Source organism: Microtus pennsylvanicus, chromosome 11, assembly GCF_037038515.1.
Source record: "Microtus pennsylvanicus isolate mMicPen1 chromosome 11, mMicPen1.hap1, whole genome shotgun sequence".
NCBI lineage: Eukaryota > Metazoa > Chordata > Mammalia > Rodentia > Cricetidae > Microtus > Microtus pennsylvanicus.
This window is the reverse complement of record NC_134589.1, coordinates 84,191,979-84,213,742: the sequence shown is the minus strand read 5'-3', so window position 1 is coordinate 84,213,742 and position 21,764 is coordinate 84,191,979. Positions and strand designations below refer to the sequence as shown.

General features: G+C 46.3%; 1 protein-coding gene across 1 annotated transcript in view; it reads right to left on the bottom strand.

The window, feature by feature from the left end:
- The window catches only part of Wwc1 (WW and C2 domain containing 1), a 154,085-nt gene that overhangs the window by 48,650 nt on the left and 83,671 nt on the right, over nt 1-21,764 (bottom strand). The window contains exons 4-6 of the mRNA XM_075941329.1: nt 8,785-8,861; nt 7,532-7,611; nt 303-432 (exon numbers count right to left, since the gene is read on the bottom strand). Coding sequence (XP_075797444.1) covers nt 303-432; nt 7,532-7,611; nt 8,785-8,861 — 287 coding nt within the window. The remainder of the gene's footprint in view (nt 1-302; nt 433-7,531; nt 7,612-8,784; nt 8,862-21,764) is intronic.

The window sequence follows — 21,764 nt, the reverse complement described above, 5'->3', positions numbered from 1 at the left end:
ATTATGTTAGGGAATGGGACCAAAGTCTAAATGCAAAATTGATGTTTCGTGCACACGGCAAAAAGGTATCTTGATAATTTTGATGCACCCATATTGTGTCTGTGTCTGTGCCTGCCACACAAAGTCAGGTATAGAATTTTCCATGGAAGTATCATGTGAATGCTCAAAAAAAATATTTGGACTAGGGAAGCTCATCCTGTCATGAGAACTGAGAGGTCTGTGTGGTGTGTGAAAGTAGCCAGTGTGAAGTCCTTATACACACACAGGGTACCGGGGACTCGCATCCCTGGGGCCCTCATCACCTTGATCAGGTCCTGCTTCTCTTTTTCTCCGCAGGTGATGGCTCTCTTGATTGCTTTGGTTTCCCTCAACACAGCCTGGGCCTCATCCAGTTTGTAGCCACCCTGAGCATCGGACATTTTCTTGTCAATCCTAGGGGTCAGGAAACGAGAGCCATCAGACGTGAGAGGAAGGGGAAAGCACGGGCGCTCTCAAGTGTCCCGTCTCCATCCTGCACAGCCGTGCCCAGGCCCTGCTGGGGGTGGGGACAGGGACAGAAGGACCATGTCAAGCTGAAGAATGTGTGTGACTGCAGAATGGAGAAGCACTGGGCTCTTCTAAGTATGAACTCTTAGTGAAAATCTTCCATGATTCCCTCCTGAGTCCGCCAGGTAACATGTCTCTAAGAGCTGAGCAACTTCGCTAGTGCTGTGACCATCCCTAACTTAGATTCTAACTGTGGTATCCTGGGAACAGAGCTGAACATGAATGATATTAGAATCTGGCATAGGCTGCAAGAGTCGGGGGCGAGGAGATGGTGTGTCTCCTGTCCTATGTCACAGGCTGCTTAGCAGTGTCCCTGACGCTGATCCACAAATTGTTAATAATACCCCAGTCTTGAGTTGTGACTGCTTCCTGCCAGGTGTGATGGCTCGCGCCTTCAAATCCCAGCATTGGGAGGCAGAGGCAGGCAGATCTCTGTGTGTTCCAGGTTGCTAAGGCTACACAGTTTCAAAAAAAAAAGTTTCTATATATTGTCCAAAGAGACGGTACCAAATCACCCTTGGTGGAGAATCACTGTGTCTAAACTTTGTGGGGTTCTCCTTTTCATCTCTCTGTAGGTTCTGGGGGTTGAACTCAGGTTCATACCTGACAAGCACTTTTACCCAGTGAGCCATCTCACCGCCTGAGAACCCTGTCGGCAATAAACACGTGCAGAATTACAGGACACAATGAGGGCAAGCTGAGAAGGACAAAAGACTCTGAGCTGTCACAATGATCTGCTGCGCAGCCTCAGACATAGCTCATAACCACACACACCTCGGTGTTCTAACTAAGCTACTGCTCAGCCTCGGACATGGCCCACAAAAAACACACATCCTTGGTGTTTTAACCAAACTACTCCATAACCTCGGACATGGCTCACAAAGCACACACATCCTCGATGTTCTAACAACGCTACTGCGCAGCCTCGGACACATCCTCAGTGTTCTAACGAAGCCTAGTATTTGCCTGGCCCTGTTCAGAGTTGTTCTCGCCGTCAACTGGGATAAAGAACTTAAACCCTATGGCGAACTAGGAAGTAGTGTATAAATGTAAGGGATTAAACACCGCTAGCCTGGAGATTATTGGCTTATCCAGGCCCTATGTATAGGTCTGTTTTGATGAAAGGAAAGGTTGAAGGAAAAAAGCGGAGTGTCTCCCTGCTCATTTCAGAAGTGCTGACATCACATCAGGGCTGTACCCACGGGTAGCAAGCCCTCCCCCACTGAGCTATGACTTAAGGAACCAGAGACGGCTGAGGGGTGGGAATCCTTGGAGGACTAGGCTGTGGAGGAGGTTCTGAGAGCCAATACACTTAGGACTCCATGCTTTCATCAAAGGCTGGCCCGAGGCATCCATGGAGGGTGGAAAAAGGGAACTTTAACAGTCAAGGGAAACCCATTATTCCAGGACAGAAACCCTCACAGGCATTTCTCTTTGGCTTCCTGCTACAGCCCAAACTGTGCCATGCTAAATCACTTGGAAAGGAGTAAAGGGGAAATAGGAGCAGGTTCCCACCCTGCCCTGGCTCCGGAGGAGGGGAAAGGACAGGAGGGAGGGGTCCCCACGCTGCTGACCCCTGCAGTTACTTCAGCTTCCGTGGAGATAAAACAAAGCCCCAATTGTGTTTCCACTAAAAATAGCCCGTCTATCCTTTTGAGGACTTAGGCCTGGGCAAGCCTGCCAGGTTGGCTATTATCTCTCTCAGAGTTAGTCTGAAAACATCTGTATCCCTTCATAGTTCTATAGGTGATATTCCAGAGAAACGCCCCCAGAGTTTGGGTAGGATGGGAACCCCCCCCCCCCCGCCAAACTATCGGGGGATAGTGCGTGCAGGGGAGAGCTGTATGCCTCAACAGGTCTGAAGGCTGGGCAGCACTCTCCTCTGCCAACAGGGCAAGAATGGTTTTACATCCCCAGAAGGGTGGACAGAGCTGTTTGTGTGCTGGGCTGCAAAGAGCTTTTACTTGATTTCTCCAGGCCCTTACCGACCTGGGCTCTAGAACTGGGCTGCAGAGAGCAGCTCTGAGCAGAACACTTGGAATAGAGCTGGATGGAGCCAGAGGGGTGGGGGAGAACAAAGGGTCACCATTATATACCCAATAAAAGAATCTCTTGGGGTAGGGGGTAAAAGGAAAGAAACCTATGTGTCAGGCAGTGGAGAGATGTGTTTTAGGATTCCCAAATTATGCAGCTGTCCTTTCTGGCACGCCTTTCGGGACTCAGAAGCCAGGCATAGCCTCTGACAGTAGCTGGTTCATCCCATCTTGTCCAGACAACTCTGGCACAGGAGCTCTGTGGAGTGCAGAAAGAGCTCCTGCCATGCCCTTCCCCTGCCAAAGCAACAGCCTAACTCTCAACTCCCTCCGGCTCACAAGGGGTCAAGCCAAAGCCCCACACTCTGGTTTTGACTTTTCTTTTTTCTTGCCCTTGAGGTTTTCTTTAGTCTTCATCTACCTTCCTCTTTCCTTTTCTTTCTAATTTAAACAAAACAGAACAGAAACTCTTGTTGCTGACTATGGATCAAGCTCATGGGTGCTTAGACATAGCTGCTCAACAACTCTTGGCTGGTGTCATGGAGGCAAACACATAAGCTCTTGGGAAGCAGAACTTCATGTCGGTCTCTAACAGTGATCCTGACATGTCATCAAAGTCCCTCTGGAAACTCCCTAAATTACTCCTGAAGAATGAGGTTCCAGGCTCTGCAAACATGGGAGGCTGCAGGAATGCTTGAGTTGTCTCCTACTACACAAAAGCAATTCCAAGGGAGCTTGAAGGGGCCGTATACTTTTTGGGTCTGGGGAGAGGGTTATCTGGGCCGTGTCTAGAGAGGACTAAGATGTGAACTTCAAAATCCTGTAAGTCTCCAAGCATCTCAATAATAATAATTGATAGTAACCCCACAGTTCTAGACTGGAAGTGTAGTGGAACAGACTGTGTGCTTACCATTGGTGGGGTTCGATTCTTGGGTACCACCCCCAAAACAAGCAAGCAAGCAAACAAACAAACAAAGAAACAAACAGAAAAGCAAGGAACAAGACAAAGGCTAGATGTCTCTCACTGGCCAGAACGCATATCCAGCATGTGGAAGGCCCTTAGGTTTCCATCCCTAGTCCCAAAACAACAAATAAGTAAATAACAGAAATGAACAGTGTTAGGTCCCAGGTAGTCCATCCATCTCTCTAGAAATGAGCTCAAGCTGGACCATAGGAGGATTTCTGATAGATAAAACCAGCCTTCCTCGGGCACTTGTGAAACCAGTTCTCATCTGCCAAAAGGAATCATTTCCCTTCCCTGTGGCAGCAGGGACACAGGTTACTCCTGGGGTCCACCAGCATATGGAAGTTCACATACCGCTGGCCTCCAGGCTCCCTCAGTAGCACAAGTACCTGTCCCATATCAGGCTCTTTCTTTCCCCAGCGACCCATGCCCCCTACCATCCACATGATTTGTCCGCCCACTTTGTCTCTCTCTAGTTATCCTCTCTCACTATTTCTTGCACCCTGTCTGTCTGTCTATTCTATATTTCTGACTATCTATCCTCTTGCTCTTTTACCATCTCTTGCTATCTTGCCATCTCAACTGTCCTCCCCCTGTGTCTGGCTTCCCTGGCCCTAGCCTTGTCCACACTTTTCTTTCTCGCTACTCTCAGCTTTTCCAGGTGCTTCCGGATGCTCTCTCTCTTATTCATACGAGAAACCTTCCCCTAAGAATGGAGAGGTCATGTCGGCAGTTTCTTTCCTTTGCCCCCTTGCATACAAATACGAATCCCCAAAAGTTCTTGGGTTCCAGTCCTAGTTCTGATCCTTGTTGGTTGAGTGGCCTTGGACTTTTTTTCCCCTATGTTTTCATTAGCAACATGGGGCACAACAAAAACTCTTCTTCATGAGGTAAAGAGCATGGCATGAGGCAGCTGATATAACAGGGCTCTCTTGCCAGCAGCAAGCTCAGGTTAGATGGAGAGTCTCTCTTCCCATAACTAACTAATGGTCCGCTCCCATCCCCCTCATTGAGCGCCTAATCTGCACCAGGCTCTGTTACATCCTAGACAGGGATTTTTCTAGCTCAGTCTTGAAAACCATGGACTTTTCATACAAAGACATCAAAACTTAGAAGGATAGGTTATTTTTCCAGGGTCCCAGGTCCGCTGCCTCATGAAGTTACATTCCTAAACCTCTCTGTGTGTTAGGGCTGATATCTTTCTCCACCCTGGTCTACTTCTAACTGAGGACTGTGAGAGCCAGGGCTGCAAAGGAATCTCATCTGGGCCAGCTATCAACCTGGGAGGAGAGGGGGAGGGAGGGCAGGGTTGTCTTAGGGTTTCATTGTCAGTTTGCCAAGGGACAAGGATTTTCAATGCTGTTAAAGGGTGACAATGTGGTAAAACAGGTTTGTGGAGGTCCTGAGAATAATGGGAAGTGTTTTAAGTCTAGCTCTTGAGGTGGGGAACAAGCCTTAAACCATGCTTCAAAGCTTCTGGAGCCACATGCAGAGAATGGGGCTTTCACAAGTCAAATTAGGAACGTCTGCGCTCACACTAGTGCTCTGAATTGTCTCTGATGTTCACTAAAAATTACCAAGGAGCATGAAGCACAACCCTTGGCAGGAATGAAGTTAGAATCTGGTTTGAAAGATATGATTGACATATATACATATGTAACTTATGTAAATTACACATATAAAACATAAAAAGCTATAAAAGCCAAAATTTTAGATTAAAAGAGAAAAACATTCCACACAATCTAATATATATCTATATTAATATATATCTGTATATCTAATATATCTATAATCTATATCTAATATATCTATATATCTATATTAATATATATATCTAATATATATCTATAATCTAAATCCCCCACCCCAGGACTAGGGGCTGAATTTAAGGCAGTGGTCCTCAAACTTCCTTGTGCTGCGACCCTTTAATACAGTTCTTCATGGTGTGGTGACCCCACCAACCATAAAATTATTTTTCTCGCACTTCATAACTGCACAGTTGCTACTGTTATGAATGGTAATGTAAATACATCTGATATGTAGATGGTCTTGGGGGACCCCAAAGGGGTGAAGACCCACAGCTAGGAGGTACTCTCCATTGAGCTACACCCTCAGGCGGGTTATATTTTTCTTTTGTTGTTGCTTGATTTTGAGACAGGTCTTGCTGTGTAGCCCAGCCTGGCTTTGAACTCTTCACCTTCTTGTCTCAGTCTAGCAAGTGTTGGGATTATAGGTGAGTGCCACCATCTGCAGCTCACACTTGCTGAGATCATGTGTTGTGCTGGATTCCTGGAGGCTCCCTTAGGTGGTGATGGCTTGTGGGATAAAGGCTGATAGAGGAGAACCAACTTCTGGGTACGGTGACACAAGCCTTTAATCCCAGCACTGGGGAGGCAGAGGTAGGTGGGTCTCTGTGAGTTCCGGGCCAGCCTGGTCTACATAATGAGTTCCAGGACAGTCAGAGGTATATAATAGAGAAACTTTCAATGAAGAAAAAGAGGAGGAGGAGGAGGAAGAGGAGGAGAAGGAGGAGGAGGAGGAGCAACAACCATCACCAACTGGCCCTCAACTAGGGGTTACATATGTAACTATGTTACCTACATAACGCTTTGAACTGTAGTGACAACAGGACTCACTGATACATCCCAGGATTCGGTACTCAGCGAATGATGAAGATAGACTTGAGGCTTACGGGTGTGTGTGGGGTGGGGGGGGTGGCGGATTATGAAATGGCATGGGGTGGGGTTGGGGGTGGGGAGAGAAAGCAAATGACTATCAGAACAGCTGTCCATACACGCACAGCCTCCTCAAGGCTGAAAGTCTCTGGAAGCTAGGAATCCTGGTAACCTGCCTGGTGTTTCTGTGAGGGTTGCTAGGTTACCTGTGCAGCGCTCACCATGGGAGCCACCAGATAGGCTGAACACAATTTAGTAAACAAGGAGCCGTAGCAACCCATCTAATTCCAGTGCTTGAGAGTCTCAGGTAGGAGGATGGCTATGAGTCTGAGGCCAACATGAGCAAGAACGAGAACCTATTTCAAAAAACAAAGCAAACAACCCCTCCCCAAGCATGACAAAAAGCCCGTTATATGTGTGTAACAATAGGCTGATATTTACTGAGCATTTAGTCCGTGACTCGGTTTCCTCAACTATATAATGGGGTTATAGCTAAAGACAAAACAAAACAGACCATTCATTTGGGATTGCCACAAGGACCAGATGAACACCCTCATGCAGGAACACTTGAAGGCGTTTCCCGGCACACTGCAAAAGCTCTCCAAATCTTCATGGCCATAGTCAATATGACAACCGTAAACACAGTGTAACACAGTGCATAGGAAAAAAAAAGCTGTATCCCTTACTTAGCTGTAAACCCACTTCTGCACAGCGAAATGACATCTATCTGTTTATTGTGGAAGCTCTTTGTGCCACCCACAGGGAACTCCGCACATAGTCCGGTGCAGGATTCTCTAGGAATGTGCTCAATGCTGGACGGGACTGTTAGCTCCACAGTGGGGTAGTAGAGAAGTGGCAGCTTACTTTAGGGGCCACAGGGCTAGAGGGTTTGCTTGGTCTGTGACTGACCATCTAGCTGTCAATTAGCAGAGCCGAGGTGTGCACAAAAATGCTTGACCCTTGCTTCTAGGACTGTGGAGTAAGGAGACTCCACTTGACATTTGCTTCTAGGACTGCGGAGTAAGGAGACTCCGCTTGACACTTGCTTCTAGGACTGCAGAATAAGACTCCGCTGACCTTAACAGGCTTACAAGTTCAGAGGCCAACAACAGCTCCATGGTTTGAAATGACTCTGTTTATCTCCACCCCTGAGTGATGGCATCTTCAGTGAGTGACAGGGGGAAAGAAGTTAAGTAGAATTCTGAGAGGCATCTTGAGAAGGGAGGAAAAGGACTAATGGAGAGAGGGTCAGAGAGGGCAGAGGGGACCCCATGGTGGAGGCTGCCCCTTGCCCTCCGCTGCGGGATACTTACTTCTTCAGGGTCTGAAAGCCACGCTCTTTGAACTGTAGTTCATGCTGCAGGTGGACCATCTCTCTCTTCAACTTGTTGACCTGAATGGCAGAGGACCACACAGAAGATGGGGTCAGAGGCGGATGTGGAGGTGTAGGCTGGGAAGGGGAGCCCAGAAGCTCCTGACGATGATACTGCTGTTGCCTAAAAGGCCACCCACATCCCTTGGGCACCATACATTATAGCACCTTCCCTTCACCAGTGTGGGGTCTGGGAGTCAGCCTCCCAGGCAGTGTCCCTGTCGGTCCTGCCAGGGAGTCTCTACACGGGGGAAACAGGAAGAAATCAGACACTGGCTGGGATAGTCAGGCCTCCCCGTATCTTTGTTATCGGATACCTCTTGCAGGACCCCGTCTCACCTCTTCTTGCCTGTTGTGATGAGTGGGGGCGATAGCAATTACCTGGGCCACACACAGCTTAAAGCTGGGGATGGTCTGAGAGCAATTTGCACGGAGGTGGTGGCGAGATACCACCAAAAGCTAGATCCTCCTTAGGCCTGCAGAGTTCTGCAGCCTTCCAGTGAGAGCTTCTGATTAAGTTCTAAGAGACTTCATGCACTAAACCCTGATATACAGTTCTTTCCAAAAATGCCTGACATCTAAAAAAATGGGGCTCGCCTTCCAGTATGGGTGTCGTGGTGTTCTAGAACTAAACTTTAGCCACTCAGACAAGGTACACCAGACTATTAGCCCCCAGCATTTTATCCTCAGCCCACTTCCCCTATTTATGTTTTCGTTATGTGGAAATCATTCAGATCTAAATGAAACCAGTGTTCAAAAGACCCAGTGTACTGCGAACAAGCCACTTAACCACTCTGCCTTAGTTTCCAACAGTAAAATGGGGTAACAACACTACCCTCCTAAAGTCATCAAGAATGAAGAGGATGTAAAGCGGGGGACACCTAGGAGGAGGAAGAGGACACCAAACTCCAGTGAGGACTCTGGTATCCTCAGGCCAGGTTCTTGGTCTCTGCTTACTCATCTTTAAAGTGCAGAAGATGGCAGGAACTACTCTCAAGGGCTGAAGCAATGGCACAAGATGAAGTATCCAATACTACACCGGGTACAAGGTGAACGCCTCTGAATAGCAACTGTGGTACCATTGTTAATACAATAACCACAGCTACTATTATCTCGGGGCCTTGCTAGCCCCGGCTGTCATGGCCTGGAGGATTGGCCAGTGAGGGGCAGAGAGGATGCCGTGAAGATCCTTACCCGGGATTTTGCAGTGGCAATTTCAGCTTTCAGGATCTCAGGGTCATACTTGGAGCTGGATGACGACCCAGAGACCACTGCAGGGAAGAAAGAAGAGAATCTCAGTCGAGGAAACACAGCAAAAGTGGCTTATCTAGTCATCTAAATGAACCCAGAAGGAAAAGAACTAAAAACATGAACAACCTACAAGTCCAACAAAGGGGGATTTGTTAAATAAATATGGTACGCAGAAAATGAAGATGCTGTTGTTAAGGAAAATGAAGATGCTGTTGCTAGGTCTCCAACTCCAAAGGGTGGTGCATGTGTGCAGAAACGACAGTCTCGGCTCCGCTCATATTGGACTGAGGATGCTAGTGGCTGCTTACAGCTTTTCCTCAGGAACCTGTGAAATGGTAAGGCCCACTCCCCTCTCTTCCCTTCCTTTGGCATCTGGCTCCTTCTCTACACATACCTATGGAGTATACCAAGCCAACACTAGCCTCCAGACTCCTCCTTCCTATCCTCATGTACTCATTCTGTATCTCTTATTTTTTGTTTTATTTATTTATTTACTAAAGATTTCTGTCTCTTCCCTGCCACCGCCTCCCATTTCCCTCCCCCTTCCCCAATCAAGTCCCCCTCCCTCGTCAGCCCAAAGAGCAATCAGGTTTCCCTGTCCTGTGGGAAGTCCAAGGACCACCCACCTCCATCCAGGTCTAGTAAGGTGAGCATCCAAACTGCCTAGGCTCCAACAAAGCCAGTACGTGCAGTAGGATCAAAAACCCACTGCGATTGTTCTTGAGTTCTCAGTAGTCCTCATTGTCCACTATGTTCAGCGAGTCTGGTTTTATCCCAGGCTTTTTCAGACCCAGGCCAGCTGGCCTTGGTGAGTTCCCGATAGAACATCCCCATTGTCTCAGTGTGTGCCCTCGCTAGCCTCCTGGTCCTTCTCACTTCCTACGCTAGCTTCCAGGCGGTTCCAGATTGCAGCTTACGTCCCATTCTCTTTATAACAGCAAGGCTTTCCCCTTGCCCTTGCTGTTCTCTCTCTTGCTATTCTCGCTTCTCTCCTAGAGAACCCTGGCCGTGTCCAGTCTAGTTCTTTTTTTCCCCCTGGACTCTTTCAGATGCTTCTGGATGATCTCTCTCTTATCTACAATAAAAACCTTCCTCCCAACGCAAGGAGCGTCCATCTTGCTGGTTTCTTTACCGCACCCTCGCTTACAGATATAACTTGCACGATTTAAAACCACGATATAGAAAACCGCAGAGGGAAATGAGAAAATGTCTGACACCTACGGTTTCATGATACCCAGCTGAGAAAATGTATAGAAAAGCTAAATGAGGGAAATGTAGTTTGTAAACTGATACATACACATGCCTCTACAAAGACTGCACGCTGGGGGCATAGGTCAGCTGCTTGCCTGGCCTGGGTGAGACTCTCGGTTAACACTGCTGTCTAGAGGGGTGGATGATAAATGAGACTAATTTTCACCTTTGCATGTTTTGGTCTTTTTCATATTTTCTAACATCAACATCTACTTTCCTAATAAGGATGCTAAAAAGTTCATTTTTTATACTATTGTACATTTGAGAAGAAAATAAAGTACCCATAGCTATACCATCCTACAACAATTATCTTTGTCCTAAGTCATCTCCTACTGCGTAGCTATAGTTCTTTCACGTTAAAATTTCATTGCCTTTTAATAGCATTTATGCCGTTGTGGCTTATGGAAATGAACGTAATACCATGTGAAATATTTCAAGGAAGAAAATAAGACAAAGGGAAACCAGCACTGGCCACAGGCTCCCTAGCTGAACCAGAGTCACCACTGACCTGGCTCTGAGCATCCAGGCTGGGGAGGTGAAAAGGGAAATGTGTCTAGATATGAGACTCAATCATGTCCTAAATCAACACTCTCTCCCATCGTTGAAGAGGCTTTCGTGGTAAGGAAGGTATTTCTCCAGTGTCCTGAATCATCCCTGATGGGTCAGCTCATCTTCCCTCCTACTCTTGGTGGCCTGAACACTGCGGTGAGAACCAAAGCTGCGATCAGGCTTTCCCGGAAGACGTCAATGGTATCGCTGCTAATTTTCAGCATCTGACCGTGACATAGGGAGAAGCTGCTGTTTGGGCTTAGTTAAAATTGTTTTGAATTATGCGCAAAGAAGGTTCAAGTTTGGGGAATAAGAAAAACTACTCCATATAACGGCAGATGAGGCACCAGTGGGGAGCAGAGTACTTCAGCAAAGCTCATGGTGATGACCAGGGTGACGAGGTCCAGGCTTTACCAGAAGAGACAAGCAGGGTCAGAGTGGGGACAAGAGGGCTTCACAGCCTTTGTCTGGAGCATGGGACAAGGACTCAGGTGCTCAGGGTGTTTCACTGACAGTGTGAGGTTGTCAACTCCTGCTTTCTAATTCTTCTAGTCATCAGTGTGGTGAGCGTCTCTGGGATAAACCTGGCTGGATACAGAGCTGGAACATGGCTTAAGCGTATTCTCCAAAGAGGCACTTTCGGGCATTTTAAAGTGGTTCACACAGTCTGTTGCCCATGGTGGATGATAAGAACATGATGAGAAGCCTAGAGAAGTTGTCAGTGTGGGAAATAAAATAGAGATGTATGCGGAAAGGTCACCATCTCCTGCCACTCCCCGCCCCCCTGCCACAGATCATGGACCAGTGATGCTGGGGACAGCACTTCCCTATGGGGGAGACATTAAGGAGAGTGGTAATGGCCTTCAGACCTGTCAGGAGTGATTTCTAACCCAGGCTGGGTAAAGATGATTCTGGGGTAAGTCCTTGGGAAATGCATTAGCACTCCTTAGGCATGCTCAGAAATTCTGGAAGCAAAGGAAGCCAGAAAAAGAACATATTCCTACCAATGGGGCTGCCAGAGACTTGAATTCCTACTCATTGGAGAATTCTTGGGAAATGCACAATTTATACACAAAGCTGCTGAAACAGAATACAGCCGGGTGCATATTTTTTAGGGAAACTTTTTACTGAAGTTTTTTTATTTTTTTTTAAAGTTTATTTTTATTTTATTTGCATCAATGTTTTGCCTGCCCGATGTGTTCATGAGGGTATCAGATCTTAGAGTTACAGACTGCTGTGAGCTGCCATGTGGGTGCTGGGAACTGAACCCAGGTCCTCTGGAAGAGCACTTAGTGCTCTTAACCACTGAGCCATCTCTCCAGCCCCTAAAGTTTCTTTTTCTTTTTAAAAGAAACTTCTAGGTGAACTCCAAGGGAGCAGGAGCACATCCAGACCAGGGACATTTGCGGAGGCAGGACTGAGCCAGTGACCTACGCCAGAACTGGCTCGAGACAGTGACTCCATGTGAATGGGAGCAGAAAATTAGGAAACAACCTTCCTCAGGACCCAGCAATACCACTTGGGCATATATCCAAAGGATGCTCAATCGTGCCACAAGGACATGTACTCAACTATGTTCACAGCAGCATTGTTTGTCATAGCCAGAAGCTGGAAACAACCTAAATGCCTCTCGACCAAAGAATGGACAAGGATGATGTGGTACATTTACACAATGGAGTACTACACAGCAGAAAAAATAACAACATTTTGAAATTTGCAGACAAATGGATGGAGCTAGAAAACACCATATATTGAGTGAGGTAACCCAGACCCAGAAAGTCAATTATCATATGTACTCACTCATAAGTGGTTTTTAAACATAAAGCAAAGAAAACCAGCCTAGAAATCACAATCCCAGAAAACCTAGACAACAATGAGGACACTAAGAGAGAGTTACATAGACCTAATCTACATGAGACATAAAAAAAAAAGACAAGATCTCCTGAGTAAATTAGAAGCATGGGGACCTTGGGAGAGGGTTGAAGGGGAGGGGAGAGGTGGGGAGGGAAGCAGAGAAAAATGTAGAGCTCAATAAAAATCAATTTAAAAAACAGGAAGTAAAAAAAAAAAGAAAAGAAACTTCTATAAACCAGATATGGTAAAAACCTATATAATCTCAGCACTCAGGAGGCTAAGGCAAGAGAATGTCGAGAGTTCAGGGCCATCCTGAGCTATATTCTGCATTCTCCAAACCCTTTGCTCGGAGTACAGGTACTACACTTTCTGCCAGTAAGCAATTCTGGGAGGGGGTGCGCACAGTCAGCACCCGCTTCATGCTACTCCAGCCTTCCTCACTTCGTTCCATTCTCCCTCATTTCAGGTCTTTCTGCGCCACCCCCACTATGTTGCTAGAACTTCACTTCTCGTGGCTTCCTGGGAAAGGAGACGGGAAGGAAGCAAAACTTTTGAAATCCCACCTGTCTCGGAATATCTTTGTTCTATGCTATACTTAAAGATAGCTTCACAGTGATGGAGTTTAAGGCCGGAACTGACTTTTCAGAGAAAGGAAAAGGCATTGCGACGGTCTAGTTCTGTGCGACCGGTGACAAGTCTGGAGTACACAGAGTCCTGACCATTTCCACGTGACCTGGTCTTGTTCTCTGAATGCCTACAGGATGCTGCCTTGGTCCCAGGGTTTGAAACTTCCCAATGGTGGATACATGTATGTTGACTTTTATTCGCTGTGTTGAGCACTTGGTGAAGCTTTCCAGTGTAAACCCCTCCCCCCTCCGATTCTGGGAAACTCTGCTGAGAGTTTTCATGGAGCCTTCCTCCTCTGTTTCCTCAGTTTCCTCGCTCTGTTTTGATCTGGAAGAGGCTGTCTGCACCATTGCTCTGTTTTCCCCTCTCGTTGCCAATCTCACTGTATCTTGGCTCTGTTTCCTAGAAGGTTTCCTTGGTTATATCTTCCAATCTTCCAATATAACTGTTATTTCACATGTTTTGATTTCTGAAACATCACATGGTGGCTTGGAAGTCTCCTTGGTTTGGCATCTAGCTCACTAGGCTTATCTCGTGGCTGTGTAGCCTCTGCCGAGATTTTCTTCTCATGAATACTTTCTACCCCCAAGCCTCTCCATGTGGGGGCAGTCTCTCTTACAGGATACCTGGAGTCTCAGCGGCTGCGTGTGCAAAGGATAGGAAGCCAATCCACTTCCTTGTGACCTGCGTGGTCGGTGATTTTGTTGGCTGTCTCACTCAGGAGCCCTCGATGTCTATGTCTTTTAATTTTTTTTTCTCTTTACTTCTCACTTCTGCCCTGGTCTCCCAGAGACCAAACCTGGTGGGTGATGACCTGCCACCAAATGAAACATGAGGGCTGAATTCTCCAAAGCCTGTACCCATGTTCAATTAATAATTATGCTTTAGCAGGGCATGTCCTGGCTTTGAACTCGCCTGGTATCTCTAATCTTCCGGTCCTGAGACTCCAGCACAGATCTTTAGTCTTTTGCCAGGTTAGAGATGGGTAATCACTTGGCTGAACCAATATGGGATGTGGTCTGTTCTGCCTGGGATAATCCTTTGAGATACTCTTCTCTTCATTTCAGAGAGAGCTGCTGCTGTGCCAAAGCTATAACCAACCTAAGTGTAGAGCTACCAGCTTCCCCGTTTTCTGTCCATGTTTTTCTTTTCTGAGGCTTTCCAAGTAGGTGTCCATTTGCCTTGTAGCCTCCAGCTCTTATTGTGGCAGTTACGAAACCAAACCAAACCAAACCAAACCATAACAAAACCTACCATGACGGAGAAACCTGGGGAAGAAAACACTTTATTCCTCTCACAACTTAGAAGGCATCCAGCAAAGTCAGGACTGGAGCACAAGGGCTGATGCAGAGGCCACGGAGGAAGGATCCTTTCTGCCTTGCTCCTCACGGCTTGCTCAGCCTGCTTTCTTGCAGAACCTGGGACCACCAGCCCAGGGTGGCACTAACCACTCACTAGGGAAACGCCCTACAGGCTTGCCTGCAGCCCGATCTTAAGGAGGCATTTTCTCAAGTGAGGCTCCCTCCTCTCAGCTGACTCTAGCTCATGTCAGGTTGACATAAAACTACCAGGCACACTCAGCCTGTTAAGCACAGCAGCAGGTACTTTTACATGCGGAGGCCTCTCAGCCCGCCTGCTGGTATTCTTTTTTAAACCACAGGGTGCCAATGATTTTATTTTTCAGTTGGGACATCAAAGTCTGGAGAGGGGATGGAGCATAGCAAGGCTCCAAAGGACCCAGATCTTCCGAGTCTTCACCTGTTTCAAGCGGGGAGGAACCGGATGTAGGCCAGGAACTTTGACATGTGACTTGTCAACTTGGAGTCAATGAAGGGAATAAAGGTTTTGAGATCAGAGCTGCCTGGGTATCAAGGCACCTGCTATTTTTTCAGGGCTGTGATTCGGGAGGAGGCCTCTTGCCATCCTGGGGACTTGGATTCCTTGCCTGTAGAACAGTAACAACGTTGTCTTATAGGAGGGTGTGGGTAAGTGGATAACTGCAATAGAGGGGCTAACGTACTGCTCTGTAGGCATACAGTAGGTGCACATTAAATGTTGGTTTCTTTCTCCTTCCCATGGGATGAGAGACTATACCAGAGAGTTGACGTTAAAGTCTACCCCAGGGTACAGCCCCACCTGTGACTGGTTCTCACAACAGTCAAGGCCAAATGATGAAATCCTCACAAGCCCCAGCAGGCCATATGAGCTAGAGGACAGGCATGTGGCCTCGCTACTCTGTCACCCAAGAAAAGTGGACTTGGAAAGCACACTTGGCTCCTCACACCGAAAAGAATATCAAGAGGAGGCCTTGGCCACTCCCCCTTTAACTGGGATTCTGAATCTCAATTCTAGTTGCCCGCCTGACCCCATGGAGGTGGCCTGAGGCTGGTGCAGCTCGTGGGGATTGGTGAAAGATACATTAAGGGCTGAAGAGCTGCGCCGCGTATTTCCCGTCCTTTGCCGAGTATTTACAGACAGAGCATCCCTATTTGAAATGAGTGGCGCTGGCTCAGTTTCAGGTTTTCGGGATTTTTGAATTTTGAAATGCTTGCATATACATAATGAGGTATCTTGGGGATAGGGCTCAAGGCAAAAAATAGGAAATTTATTCATGTTTGATATGAACTCAAAGTAACTTCATTTATTTACTTATTTTGAGTTAGAGTCTCACTATGTAACCCAGGCTGACCTGAAGTTCACTATGTGGACCAGGCTGACCTTAAAACCACAGAGATGCACCTGCCTCTGCCTATGTGCTAGGACTGAAGGCATGGGCCATAACACCGTGTTTGAAAGTAACGCAGACAGTATTTTAACTACCTGTGTGCATGCCAGCATCTCTCACCTATGGCATCGCAATGCCACTTAAACAATTCTAGATTTTGGGCTGGAGAGATGGCTCAGTGGTTAAGAGCATTGCCTGCTCTTCCAAAGGTCCTGAGTTCAATTTCCCGCAACCTCATGGTGGCTCACAACCATCTGTAATGAGGTCTGGTGCCCTCTTCTGGCCTGCAGACATACACACAGACAGAATATTGTATACCAAATAAATAAATAAACAAACAAACAAATAAATAAATAAATAAAAATTTTAAAGGTCCATGGCCTCTTTTACTTTAAAAAAACAATTCTAGATTTTGAAACATTTTAGATTTCATGGTTTTGTAGATTAGGGAAGCTCAGCTTATATTCTTGGTGCCAGGGATCTGTTAAAATTCTTTCAAAATACCAATAAATACTAATAATTTTACTGATAGATGAACAATGTGATATGTATCATTCCATGCTCTCATTGACCAGTTTAAATCTCATAAAGACCCACAAGAGGCAGATTTAATGCTATTATTAGATCAATTTTGTACACATACAAAAAAATAAGACCAAGAAGTTACAACATTACATAGCTGGCAGACCACATATCATGCATTTGAAGCCAGCACCGACTCTGAAAACATATAGGCTCACGCCTTTAATCCTAGCAGAAACAGCTATATCTCTGTGAGTCAGAGACCAGCCTGGTCTACACAGTGAGTTCCAGGCTAGCCAGGGCTACATAGTGAGAGCATGTCTTTAAACACATATAAAACACATCTCATATAATAGGTGTGCATATAATAGGCTAGACATCCCTTGGGCTGGAGAGATGGCTCAGCAGTTAAGAGAACTGGATATTCTCCTAGAGGACCCAAGTTCAATTCCCAGCATCCACATGGCAGCTTGCAACTGTCTGTATCTTTAAGATCTGACACCCTCACACAGACATACATGTATACCAATGCACATAAAAATAAAAATCAATAAATTATTTTAAAAAAATAAGCTAGGGGCTGGAGAGATGGCTCAGAGGTTAAGAGCACTGGCTGCTCTCCCAAAGGTCCTGAGTTCAATTCCCAGAACCCACATGGTGGCTCACAACAAACTATAATGAGATCTCTTGCCATCTTCGGGCATGCAGGCAGAACACTGTATACATAATAAATAAATAAATTTTTTTAAAAAAATAAGCTAGCCAGCCCACAAATGTCTGTAACTCCAGCTCTGAGGTATCTAAAGCCCTCTTCTGGCTTCTGCACACACAGTCATGCCCCTTCCCCCGTTCACACACATGCGTACACTTTCATGGACACATACGGACAAATTAATTGGCTTTAAAAAAATGCTAGCTATCTGGGCAGATAAAATGGCCTGGCTGATAAAGACACTTGCTGTCAAGTCTGTTGAGCTGTTCTTTGGCCCTCAGGGTGCACCGCGGCACATGGGTATCCATACTTCACATGTACATAAATAAGTGAATCTTCTCAAACTAGCTTGGGACTTCAAGTGAAGTCTCATTTTAACTATGGAGTTCTAGGTCAACGAGGATGTTTACTTACCCATTAACATGTTTCTAATGAAATTGTGCTAGGTGCTTTCCCTAGACCAGTGGCTTTTGATTGGAGCCAATTTTGTCTTCTATGGCACCCTGAAATGTCTGGAAACGTTTCTGTTTGTTGCAGCTTGCAGGGAAGGGACACTGATGGTAGCAGCTGAACGGAGACCAGAAGGACGCGGAACATCCTTCCATATGCAGGGCATCCTCAGTGCTTCTCTGAATGTCAATGACCCTGCGACTAAAGGTCTTGATGTGGATTATCAGAAAAATGCACTGTTAACTTCTTCACAGTGAGATGTAAGAATCTGAGTCTGGTCTCCTGTGGTCAGTGTTGTGGCGACAGGCATGCACCCAGGCCTTCTGAGAACAGCTTCCCATGGCTGCCATCACCACAGTTTTTCTCATGAGACCCTTTAGCCTTACTGCATTTGACTCTTTTTCCCACATGACCTTTAATTTTATCAAGCTTCTATCCACAAATTCAAGAATGAGGCGACAGATACTGATACGTCCTTTACCTGTATCACTCAGGGTTTTGTCTATTTTGTGGTACTGGGGATGGAACCCAGGACTCACACATTAGTCAAGCACTCTTTCAATGAGTTCTATGTATCCCTACTCTTCCTTTAAAAATTAGTTCTGGAGCTGGAGCTATGGCTCAGCGGATATGAGCACTGGCTTCTCTACCAGAGGTCCTGAGTTCAATTCCCAGTACCCACATGGTGGCTCACAACCTTCTAGAATAGGATCTGAGGCCCTCTTCCGGCCTGCAGGTGTACATGCAGAGCACAGACACTTAAAATATAAATAAATAAAAATTAGTTCTTAGAAAGAAAAGAAGAAAGAAAGGAAGAAAGAAAGAAAGGAAGGAAGGAAGGAAGGAAGGAAGGAAGGAAGGAAGGAAGGAAGGAAGAAAGAAAGCATTATTTGAGGCCCAGACCAGCCTCAAACTTGCAATCCCTAGCTTAGCCTTTGGAGTACCTAGGGTCCTGGGCATGCTCCGCCATCTGTGACTAGATCCTCCTAACACTTCCTCACTCCTTCTGCCTGCTTATGAGTGTCCCTGGTTTACACGAACTCTTCAACACTGCTAGGGATGCAGAATGTGTCTACAGTACACATGGACCGAGGTTTGATCCCCAGCACCCCTCAGCCCCACTCCCACTCCCCTAAAAGACAACAAAAAAGAATTCAACAAATGATGTTTAGAAACACTAGCAAAAGCTGAAACACACACACACACACACACACACACACACACACACCCCAATGTCATCAACAGCTATTGACAGTCTGCTTGACACCATAGTTTTTTTCCACGCCTTCTTGCCCACTCCAAGCAGTTTCTTTGGCCTTTTAAAATCTGGACCAATTACCTTGCAGACTAGTCTACATTATGGGCTTATCTGGCTGTGTTCATGATTAGCGAAATTTGGATGAAATATTACTGTGCAGGAACCTCTATGAAGCACCCACCTCATAGGGCTTTTGGGGCAAACTGGCTATTTACTGGTAATGTTAATTCCATCTCATACAGAAAGGCCTCAAAGATCTCCAATAAAAAGGATCATTTGACAGTCTAAAATTACCAAGTGATTTGTGGGTTATTATTCTGGTACCATATAAGCATCCTACCTCCCCCACTCCTAAAGAGAAAAGTATATTTGCCATCTTTCAAACTATGGAGCTTTAGAGAGAGGAAAAACATCAGCTTCATCTTCTCCAGCCTGAGTTTCACTAGCAGCAATAATATCTCCATTTCAGGACTGTGGCAACGATAGTACCAAACCCCCCAATTCCTATATAAAACTCTAACCAACAAAATGATGGGGGTCTGGAGGCAGGGCCTTTGGAAGGTTAGCAAGCTTAAGTGAGGCGATGAGAACTGGGCTGCTGGGCTGGGATTAGGGATGCTAGAGACAAGGCAGCAGCCTCTCTCTGCCGTGTGTAAGCTCGCACTGGCACCTGTGGTAGGACGCCATCTCCGATGTCCAGCCTCCACAACTGTGGGAGAACACGGTGGAAGAAGCCATTTAGTCTATGGTACTACACTGGCTCCCACCGACTAACCAAATCAGACTCGGGGCTAGAAGTTCTTTTAAAAGATTCTAGCCCATCATTGGGTCCATAGATGGTAGAGATCCTGGGGGAGCTCCTGAGTGGCTAAGGAGGACAGGACTGGGATACTAGGTGGTCCAGCAGGGCTGACTCCAGCCTTCTAGATGAATGAACGTCAAAATCAAGGGCATCACAACCAAGCCACAGATGCCCAGACACCATGGTCACATGCTTATTCCCACTGTCTAGCCCATGCTCAAAAGTGGCAGAGATGACAGATGGGTTTGCATGTTACAATTGTCTCTCACCAGCTGTAAGACCGTGGGCACGTTATTGATTCTGAACCTTAGTTTCCTTATCTGTTAAGGTGGCTATTAACAGCTGAGTTGAACAGAAGTGCCATGGGGATTGTTGGAAATACCATATACAGGCTGTAAAAATGTTTAATAAACACAGGGAAGATCTGGTTAAATATAAAGGAGTTGCATACCAGATGTGATATCATAGATCTATAATCCCAGGAATTAGAAGCAGGAGGACTCCAGTTCAAGACTAGCTTGGACTTTATCCCTCAACAACAACAGCTTGGTTTGCTCCTGTGACATCAGGGTAAACAAGAAAGGAAGGAGCCCTGCCTATATGAATCTATAGATACCACTAAGCTATAGGGTAACCAGATGTGTTGTGAAATGTGCAGTGACAAACATCCACAGAGCGGAGGCTGGGGCCAAAGCTGGGGAAGGGGCTTCTGACAGAGCCGCAGAGCAGACCTTTGGTGGTGACGGCCCAAGAGATAAGGCTTGAAGGACGAGGTGTTTGTCTCGCATCCCAGGAAGTGTGACTGCAAAGGTCCTATGGTAGGAAATTGAGGGAGAGCTGGAGAATGGGGTGGGAGAGACACGAGATGAGGCAAGGGTAGCCTGCAGGGACTGGTCACACAGAGCTCTGAAGACCTCACAGAGAGTGACAGGAAGCTTTTGAAGGTTGCTGACTCATTTCAAGGCTGTAGTAAGATGTGTATAACACAGGACTGGAGATAGCTCACCTGGCAGAATGATTTCTCAGTACACACGAAGCCCTGGGTCTATCCTTAGCACCATATTGATCAGGCATAGAACCGGCGCACACAGCCAGTGGTGGTGGCACACACCCATAATCCCTATATTCTTGGGAAGTAGAAGCAGAAGGCTGAGGAGTTCAAGGCAAGTCTTGGCTACGGAGTCAATTAGAGGCCACTCTCTGTTACAGAGGCCACCCACTCTGTCTCATAATGGTGAAGGCCACTAGCAAGATTGTTCAGCAGGTGAAGATGCCTGCTACCAAGCCTGATAGCCTGATTTCGATCCTTGAGATTCGCATGGTGGAAAGAGAGAGCCATGTTTTATAAATTGTCCTCTGACTTCCCCACACAAATCATAGCATGTGTGTGCTTACATACATATACAATATAAAATACACAATATAAAATGTAATTTTAAACCATACATATGCCTAGCATGGTGGTGTATGCCGTTAATACCAGGGGGCAGTGGCAGAGCTCTGTGAGTTGAAGGGCAGCCTGGTCTATATAGCGAGTTCCAGGCCGGCCTGGCTTACATAAGGAGACCCTGTTCCAAAACCAAAATACAGGGCATAGAGAGACGGCTTAGTAGTTAAGAGCACTTGCTGCTCTTTCAGAGAACCCAGGTTTATTCTCAGTACCCATTTGGTGGATCACAACTATCTGTAACTCCAGTTCCTGGGTATTCGATGCCCTCTTTTGACCTCCGCAGGCACCAGGCATACATGTGGGACACAAACATACATGCAAGCTAAACACTCACATACACAAAAACAAAGTTTAAAGAAGAAAACAGAAACTTGAAAATAGCAACAATAGAAACAAAAAGCCACAAACACACAACCTAAAATTGCGATTATAATTATTTCAAAGCATACTGTTCACAGCATCAAGTAAATTCTTGCTGTTGTAAAGGCGTTATTGCCCATCATTATCAGCCATTTCTAAGACTTTTTTTTCTCCCCCAAGAAAAATTTATACCTGTTAAACAACTTCCTGCTCCCCATAGCCATGGATCAGTTTAAACGAAGAGATATAGAATCTGGTCAACATTCCAACATGATTATAAATGAACTGGAATGAAACAAGGTGTAAGAATACTTGCTGTGCAATCATGAGGACCTGAGTTTGGATCCTCAGCACTCATGTAAA